Source organism: Octopus bimaculoides, chromosome 21, assembly GCF_046866305.1.
Source record: "Octopus bimaculoides isolate indiv1 chromosome 21, ASM4686630v1, whole genome shotgun sequence".
Classification (NCBI taxonomy): domain Eukaryota; kingdom Metazoa; phylum Mollusca; class Cephalopoda; order Octopoda; family Octopodidae; genus Octopus; species Octopus bimaculoides.
In genome coordinates this window covers 26,862,752-26,872,751 of record NC_142948.1, presented here as the reverse complement: position 1 = coordinate 26,872,751, position 10,000 = coordinate 26,862,752, and the positions used below count along the sequence as shown (strand labels likewise).

At 33.9% G+C, this 10,000-nt stretch overlaps 2 protein-coding genes across 3 annotated transcripts in view; both read right to left on the bottom strand.

The window, feature by feature from the left end:
- Positions 1-1,500: 1,500 nt before the first annotated feature.
- On the bottom strand, positions 1,501-8,915 carry LOC128250455 (zinc finger C3HC-type protein 1-like). Its single transcript, XM_052975526.2, has one exon. It carries the CDS (start codon positions 4,787-4,789, stop codon positions 4,214-4,216), a length of 576 nt encoding a protein of 191 aa, XP_052831486.1. The 5' UTR covers positions 4,790-8,915; the 3' UTR covers positions 1,501-4,213.
- Positions 8,916-9,475: 560 nt separating this feature from the next.
- LOC106883958 (uncharacterized) overlaps positions 9,476-10,000 on the bottom strand; it is a 48,111-nt gene continuing 47,586 nt past the window's right edge. For both annotated transcript variants that reach the window (XM_089338965.1, XM_089338966.1), the window contains exon 2: positions 9,476-10,000. This exon is cut by the window's right edge and continues 1,629 nt beyond it. In XM_089338965.1, the coding sequence (XP_089195091.1) occupies positions 9,622-10,000 (379 nt within the window). In that variant the 3' untranslated portion in view covers positions 9,476-9,621.

Sequence of the window (10,000 nt, the reverse complement as noted above, 5' to 3'; positions counted from 1 at the left end):
ATATATATATATATATATATATATATATATATATATATATATATATATATATATATATATATATATGTATGTATGTATGTGTGTATATGTTCAGGGGGTGTATGTGTGTGTCTCTCACTTTTCCCTCCATTCCTCACCCTCTCTTACTATCCTATATATATATATATATCTCCACCCCTACACACTCAATAAAACTATATAAAGAGACCCCACCGCAAGGTGGGCTCAAAACAATTTGAAAATCCTACACGATTAGGTGAAAAGCGCTTTATTTAATTTATAAAACATGTGACATTAATAAAAATCTGTAAACGTACAAACATCCAGATTTCTGAGTACCTTAATTTTTTTCTATATAATTTCTGTACATCACCTCCAAACCTTCCAATATATATATATATATGTATATGTGTACACCATACCATGTGTGAGAACTGAATAAATACGTGATCTGAAATCAGTAGGCAATCCCACTGGTTATCTTCTGACAAGTCACAACAATATTGACCATTCCAAAATATTCCATTTCTTCATTCTTGATGTATTTAACTCTCCTTCTTCTTCTGTTCTCAATTACTATCAATCTTATCTTTATTTTTATATTTATTTTTAGCTTTATTTTTATCTTCTTCTTCTTCTTCTTCTTCTTCTTCTTCTTCTTCTTCTTCTTCTTCTTCTTCTTCTTCTTCTTCTTCTTCTTCTTCTTCTTCTTCTTCTTCTTCTACATACGTGCTTTTGTATTTTTTAATATTTTTTTTTTTTTGCCATTTAAATTTTTTTTTTTTTTTTTTTTGCTATTTAAGCAACCAGTAAAACATACATTTTTCAGTCTGAAAACGGCTATTTGAAGCTTGAAACTCATACCAGAGTAACTCACTGTAAATATTATCAAACAGCCATCTCGCTACTCATTTTTTCTTACATATCATCATCATCATCATCATCATCATCGTTTAACGTCCACTTTCCATATATATATATATATATATATATATATATATATATATATATATATATATATATATATATAATATAAGGGACAAAATCCAAAATTACAGGTAAAAACTCAATTAAAATCAATTTATAAAAAATTAAAATTAAATTGAGCTTTACAGATTAAAATATATATAAATATATAGTTTTATGAAACACGTGTAGTCATTTTATTATCTTTATCTTATGATATTTACTTTGTGTTATATTATACTCATTTATTGTGCTTTTAATTATTATTTCTTCTATATGTGATAGTGGATTTTCATCGATGAGTTCATGATACTTGGTTCTTTTCCCTAAAACTATATATTTATTTATATATATATATATATATATATATATATATATATATATATATATATATATATATATGTATGTATGTATGTATGTATGTATGTATGCATGCATGTATGTATGTATGTATATACTCTACTATCCAAAAGTTTAAGATCACCAAACTTATTTTGAAAAAAGAACATATACAAAATGGAAATAAGAGAGAAATTCTGGTGAAATATTTTATTAATCTCTAGTAACATTCATTGGATGACATAATTAACTCAGCAATTAAACAAAACTGTGAAAAATCAGAACTCTCTAAATCTTAAGCTCATCGAAATATCCGCCCTTGGTCTTACTCTATTTATCCTTTCGAGCAATGAAAGCAAATATTCACTGGTAATACTTTGCTACTCCGCTTGTAAGAGATTTTTGTAGGTAATCTTAAACTTTGGGATCGTAGTGTGTGTGCGTGTGTGTGTGTGTGTGTGTGTGTGTGTGTGTGTGTGTGTGTGTGTGTGTGTGTGTGTGTGTGTGTGTGAGTGTGTGTGAGTGTGTGTGCACGCGCACGCGTATATATATATATAATTTAAGCATGTTATATATGAAAACACAACAGAGTTGAGAAATTGTAGAACAACAATTTTATTCCATTTGTCATTAAACTTAAAAATATAATTTTAAATTCTCGATCTTTTAATCTATAAAATAATCTTTTAAATGAGTTGAAACCAGTATGTGATGAGGTAAAACACCCAATAAAATAAATGAAATCATTCTTATAATTTGTGTAAAATGACACTTGTAAATATGTGCAATGATAAAAAAAAATTATATTGAAAGTTGCGACGAACATTCGCTTATATATTATTAGATTTATACCAATCACAACCCAAGTAGTTTTTATATACAATAGAAATTTCGTTGAAAATCGAGTTATACAATATGAATTTTTTTTCTTTTTTTTTGCATTTGTATTTTACCAGTAGAGTCATAAAATATATAGATTATGGTAGCTTTCCAATTCTTGTGTACTCTACGTAAAATTAACCATTAACAAAACAGAATTCCTCAAAATAGAGGAATCTAACCGTGAGATTTAATTATTTACAGGACAAGGCTAAGGTGTTCTATAAATCGATAAGCCACATCTGTTGGTGTGTGCGTAGAATTCTGTGTGAAATTGCATTCTGTGCCTTTGGTAAACCCAGTTAGAATAACAGTCTCGATGATGTATAACATAATTATCTTAATCATCAATCTTACCTTATTCTATAAATATAAGTTGATATAAATTACGCGGCTAATTTATTAGTGTGGGCGGGGGGGACTTTTTTGTAATTGATGTTTGTGTAGCGATTTCAATGGATTTTAAAATTCGGCAGGACAATGAGCTTTTTTTTAATTCTTAATCCTTACTAGTATCAATTTGGTTTAAATGCATAGTTACGACTAATTTCTGGAAGTACCTACAACAGGTACTGATTTGGCGCTCGTAACTCAGTTTTGTTCTTATTTATTTTTTTCTTTGTCTTTTTGTTTTTTTTTGTTTGTTTGTTTTTGGTGGGAGCGGGGGATTGTTTTTGCTTTGTTTCTTACTCACAGCCACTTTTGCTTTAGTTAAGGATGTTGTAGGTTGAAGAATATTTTCATTTGTTACATTTGTTGTTGGCACTCCGTCGCTTACGACGTCGAGGGTTCCAGTTGATCCGATCAACGGAACAGCCTGCTCGTGAAATTAACGTGCTAGTGGCTGAGCACTCCACAGACACGTGTACCCTTAACGTAGTTCTCGGGCATATTCAGCGTGACACAGACTATGACAAGGTTGACCCTTTGAATTGCAGGCACAACAGAAACAGGAAGTAAGAGTGAGAGAAAGTTGTGGTGAAAGAGTACAGCAGGGTTCGCCACCATCCCCTGCCGGAGCCTCGTGGAGCTTTAGGTGTTTTCGCTCAATAAACACTCACAACGCCCGGTCTGGGAATCGAAACCGCGATCCTATGACCGCGAGTCCGCTGCCCTAACCACTGGGCCATTGCGCCTCCACTGTTACATTTACCATTACGTTTTCAAGAGATGAATCCATGGCGCCATTTCCGTCGGAAAGCAATTTACGTTCCTCAAGAAATTCTTTGCTAAAGTACCCAACAGTAAATCTTCAAAATGGTTAACTCATGTTTTTAACTTTGGTTGGTCCAAAGTAAGGACAATTTAAAGGAAAGTATAGGAGTAGTTGGATTAGGTTCTTTTGGAATTCCTAGCAGGAAGTCACGTGATAAAGCCACTTCTACACAACCCATTCGGGCCCTGCTGCCCTCTGCCCTATCATCAGGGTCGATTAAATAAGTACCAGCTACGCACTGGAATCGATGTAATCGACTTAATCACTTTCCCCAAATTTGAGGCTTTGCACTGCCAATAGAAAGGATCATCATCATCACCATTATTATTATTATTATTATTATTATTATTATTATTATTATTATTATTATTATTATTATTATTGTTGTTGTTGTTGTTGTTGGTGGTGGTGTTGTTATTATTAATTGGGGTCGATAAATTAAGTACCAGTTATGCACTGAGGTCGATGTAATCGACTTAATCCTTTTGTCTGTCCTTGTTTGTCCCCTCTATGTTTAACCCCTTGTGGGCAATAAAGAAATGATAATTAATATTATTATTAAGATGGCGAGCAGGACCGGAGAAAATACTTAGCGGCATGTCGTCCACGTCCTGAGTCCAAATTCCGCCGATGCTCACTTTACCTTTCATCCTTTCGGGGTCTGTGATGTAGCAGTCGAACACTGGGGTCAGTGTAATTGTCTACCCGCCTCCCAGAATATTTGCCTGTACTAGAAAGATTTATTATAATACAAAATTGTATATGCTACAATTGACGTAAGCAAATTAAAACCACCTTTCTTCTTCAGCTTTTTTATTCCTTCAGGAACTCCCCATAATTATGAACGGATATTAAAATCAACATAATTTGGTTGATCCTGTTGGAAAACCCTTGAATTACTTTGTCTTTGTGGTGGCAGTTAATCATTGAATAATATTCTGGACTAGGATTAGATGACCAAGGACACAGTGGTTCATGAGTTGCAACCAGGGATTTCTTCAGCTTCTCACAGAATTCTTTATACGATTCTTGTTTGAAAGAAGCTGGCAACTTGGCACAAAGAGCAGCTTTGCAACAAACACAGTGTAGCATATCAACATCAGTGTTCTGCCAACAATATCGTGCACAGATCATTGGTGATGAAGACAAGGGTTTAGCAAACCAAGTCCGAACAATATATGACCTAACTCTGTTTAAATATTTTGTTTTATTCCGAGGATCGTTTGGTGTTTGGTCTTTAGAAGTATGATTCATATCATCACCATCACTATCATCTTCATTGTTAATCACAATATCTGGCGAAATTTTCGGACATTTTCCGACACCTGTCGATATAAACGACGAGAATATATTTTTCACATCAACTCTATCTGACATGTTGTTGGCCATTTTTGATCATCGACAAAATTTGGTTGACGCTGGAATAAATTTATAATTAGGAAAAATGTTTTTTTACTGATATGTCTGATATGTTTGTAGGCGCAAGAGTGGCTGTGTGGTCAGAAGTTTGCTTCCCAACTACATGTTTCCGGGTTCAGTTCGACTGCGTGGCACCTTGGGCAAGTGTTTTCTACTATAGCCACGGACCGATCAAAGCCTTGTGAGTGGATTTGGTAGACAGGAACTGAAAAAAGACCATTTTGTACGTGAGGGTGGGTAGGTGTGGGTGGGTGGGTATGGGTGGGTATGGGTGGGTAGGTGTGGGTGTGTGGGTGTGTCCCACAACCGATCGACTACTGGGCTTGATATGTTGACGTTTCCGTAGTTTTGCGGTTCGGCAAAAGAGACCGATAGGATAAGTAGAAGGTTTAGAAAATAAAGGTTTAGAAAATAAAGTAAAAGATTTAGAAAAAAAAAAAAGGTTTAGAAAATAAAGTCGATTCATTCGATTAAAAATGATTCAAGGCAGTGCCCCAGCATGGCCGAAGTCAAATAACAGAAACAAGTAAAATATAAAAGAGAAATGTTAGTATGTAGCGTTGCAAATATCTAAGGACCCCGTTATGTTTGTTGTACAGAGGTGTTAAAAAAGCAATCTCCAGTACAAGATGATTATGTCGAGGTGAATAAAATTTGATTTCATGATTGAGTCGTGTTGCAGAAATTTTCAATATTAAAAGAAGCTTGAGAGATCACAGTCTAGTTTTAAATATATTGACTCTATCCGTTATCGCAGCTCTGATAATGGACAGAGTCAACAACTATTGAAGCAACGAAAATTTTAGAAAAAAAAATTATAAGTAAATAAGTGGAAATCGAACCGGTGAGTGTGTTAATGAATAAGGCATTAAAACAGAATGACTCTCCCCAGACGCAGCAAAATTTGCTTTAACACACGAATTCACATAAAGAATCTTGCAAACCAAATACAAAAACGAATATTAACAGATAAATTATTCTCAAATCAGATCAAATGTTCGTTGTTTTTCAAGTGGACAAGATGTTGTTGAATGTTGAGGTATTTTCATGAATAGAGAAAAAAAATTGAAAGGCACCAGAAAGACTAATTGCAGTTGTTGCATTATCCTCGTTGGATTTGAGTAGCGTCATTGCGGCTGCTTTGCTTCGTTAGAGCAACAATTGCAGCACCAAGACCTTTGATAACATATTCGCAAATGCTACCTTATTCGATGGCATAAACAAACATACAGTTGTACTGGACGCAGTCCAATTTCAGCAGCGCACACACATGCAAAGATAAAAAATTTGTGTCCATTAAAATGTAACATTTTAGAAAAATCATTATACAAGATGTAGAGTGTTTCTTTCTTTCTTTACTCCATTACCCCAGCTTTTGCCGATGATTTGGAAGACCACCGGTCCAAATTCCTGGCTGCAAACCGACCCCCATACTATGATACTCTGTCCGCCGCATAAGTCTCTCTCTACCTCACAGCCATCGGCCTGACGTTCACCCCTCTACTCCAAACGCTAGCTCTGCCATCTGCCACAGAAATGCAATATCGACTTTCATCAGAGAAGACTAGTCCTCCACTGCGGATATCACCAGTTGTGACGTTTTTGAGCCCACTGCAGACGTGCCTGTCGATGATGATCTGCTGGACGTCGACAAGACAGACTGAAAGATCTCAGCCGGCGTCGAACTGTCTCTGCACAAATGGGTCTGTGGTGAGTCCCTATGCTCTGCCTGGCTGATTTCGTTACCCTCCGGAATCGGTCCTGCAAGTGCGGTCGGTGTCGGTGGCGATCTTGACGTGCCGTTGTGACCTCGGTCGATCATTGCGTGGACGATCATCCGTGCTGTTTGTGGCATTCTACCGTTCCCTCAGCCGCTCACTTGACCGAATACTGCAGTTCAAGTCACTAGCAATGACCCATGGACGTTGACCCGATGGCTTGCTCTATCTTATTTCGTGTCAGTCTACGTTCGGAAACGAATGACAGGCTGATAAACTTGGATGCTTTTATACCCAATAAGTCAGCGTTTTTCGCGTGCATCATGATTTTCATAAAGCTGCATTCGCGAATATTACCTTCTGTTTTCAATAGAGAGTGATGTGTGGATCAGTGATATTTTCCTGATGTCAAATTACCTATAAATGTGATAAAATCCATATAATCTCAATATCCTGTGTGAAACAAATGATCATTTACAGTGCGAAGTTTCTTTTGTAGTTCACTATATATATATATATATATATATATATATATATATATATATATATATATATATATCACCTTGATCACCTTGGCCGACCAGTCCGTCGGGCGTCCATTTGACACCGCTGGTCACAGCACGCGTGCTGCTTTAGCCATAAGATGACGCCATCCCACTGGGTGGGCGGGAAGGCCACAGAAACAGGAAGAAAGAGCGAAAGACAGTTGTGGTCAAAGTATACTGCAAGTCTAATTAATTCCAAAGACATAAACGAAAAACTCTTGAAATAAAAATTAGATTCTTCGTCAGGAATTACATATTGGTATGACTAATTATGACCAACAAAAATATACAAAGATCTGTCGTGGCCCAGACGGGAACGAACAGATAATAATAGAATGAAAGATAAAACACTCCAGCGTTTTATTAACATTAAGAAATTAAAGATTAATAACTACAAACCGATATATTATCCACTAAAAAGTACTAAATGTCCTAATTCAAAGTTAATAATATGGTAATATCAAACGAAAATAAAAATAAAAAGAAATTCTTTTGCTTACAAAATAGCCATCTACAAGTAAAACAGTGGAACGGAGAAAGAGAAAGAGAAAGAATGCTTGTGTCTGTGATTATTTTTGTACCTCATTATTTAAATAGCAATTAGCCACCAATTATAAACAGCACAGGGTCAGCTAATAAATAAATATATAGAAATATCAAAACGGATGTAAGATAATAAATGAATGATATGAAAAACTTCACCGTCTCACAATCACAGATGAACCAAAATTAAAGTACACACAATATCTTAAAAGTTAAATTAAAATTTTTTTAAATTTTTAAATCTAAAAAATTTTTTAATTTAAAAAAAATATGAGAGAGGAACCAACATGAGTAGTAAATACAAAGGGTTAAACCGAAATTATTAATCTCTCAAAAACCACAAAATCAAAATAAAACCAGATAGAATAAAACACCTATAATAGACATCCTTATTTAAAAATTTTAAACGCACATTTATTCTTATGAACACAGTAAAAACCCCTTTCAGATTTAGAGTTTAGCAGCCTTCTTCTAGAAAATAGTATCAAAAATAATTCCTCAGAACAACGAGAGCAGAACCTATTGCCAATCCTATAAACCGGGGTCGTCCTTAAAATGCTCCATTTTTTTATTATCTTTATGATTCCAGATGAAATTACTAAGACTAGTAGAAGCCCTATTTTTGTTCCTAAAGTAATGGTAATGATTCAAAACCCTTTTCTTAATATAGTTAGCAGAAGAACCAATATAAAAGTAATCATTACTTTCAGAAATAACCTTAGCTTGATAGACGACTTCCCTACGCTTACAAAAATTACCAAATAAAAAATGTGCAACAACATATCCGCCGATATGAACGACGAAAGGAAAGCAAAAGGGCTCGGGGACAGTTTCTGAAGGACACTTTCGGGATTACTAAGAAGCTGTTGATGAATCTGTTCAAAAGGTCGGAATCTCTGGGATCCCTGGATGTGTTGAACACTGTTTTTAATTTCTTAATCTTTTTAATTAGATAACCCTATTATTTTCCTAGTTAATTTTTGTTTCATTAACTCTATCTGTTTTTACTAGATATTTACATATTGTGAATTGTAATGCTAATAAAGCCCTGGAGTGGTTTATATATAAATATATAAATATATATATATATATATATTTCTGGTTTTGAATTGTCTGGCGTTCTAGTTATCTTTCATTCTATTATTATTTGTTCGTTCCCGAGGGCGGTGAGCTGTCGGAATCGTAAGCATATTGTTTTTGCAAATACTGAATATATATTTTTCATGTATATTCTTTACTAGGACTGAAGCGGCGGACTTAGATCTTTGACATCCCTTTGAAGGAATTCAGTCCTCACCTCCTTTATATATATATATATATATATATATATATATATATATATATATATATATATATATATATATATATATATATATATATATATATTTGTTTTGCAAGATTTTTGATGTGAAATCGTGTGTTGAAACAGATGTTGTTGTACTTGGGGATGGTCATATTGCCAGTTTAGCCAATAAGAAAGAAAGAAACAAAGGACCACTGATGAGGTCACAGAAGTGTGACGAAAGAACTCTGGCCGAAATAAGATTAAGATTAATGTAATATAAAGCTGAAGCAAATTAACACCAAATATACAGTGCGTGTGTTTTTATTGGCTAAACTGCCAATATGACCAAGTACAACAATATATATATATATATATATATATATATATATATATATATATATATATATATATATATATATATATATATATATATATATATACATATATATATATATATACATACACATATATATACATACATATATATATATATATATATATATATATATATATATATATATATATATATATATATATATATATATATATATATATATATACATATACATACACATATATATACATACATATATATAAACACACACATACATGTCCATATATACACGCGTGTAAAAGTGAGTGCGTCTGAGTCTTTTCGTATGTGTGTGTGTGTGTGTGTGGTGTTCTTATGTACATTATGGAATGCAATACTCAGGAGCTTAGAGAAGTTGTATTGGATCGACAGAAACAGAATTTTCTTGCGCTTGAAACACACCGGGCTTGATCGCCATACCTATTTGTTCGACTGATGTCCCCTAAAAGACTGAAATGTTTTGTTTTGCTATCATACCTCACTGTTCCTTCAAAACGACCCCCACCTGGATTAGTCTGTATCGTCAGTTGGTAATCTTTGATAATAGTATTCACTTTATTGCCGTACACAACATGGCGGTTGATCACAGAGTTCTTATTCCTAACGTATCTCAATAAGTTATTTTTGGCTGTCATGGTGACAGCGTCTTTGATGCTGACCAATTCTAGTTGATCACATAAGTTACGTAGCTGCGATGTTTTCTTATTTATACATTTG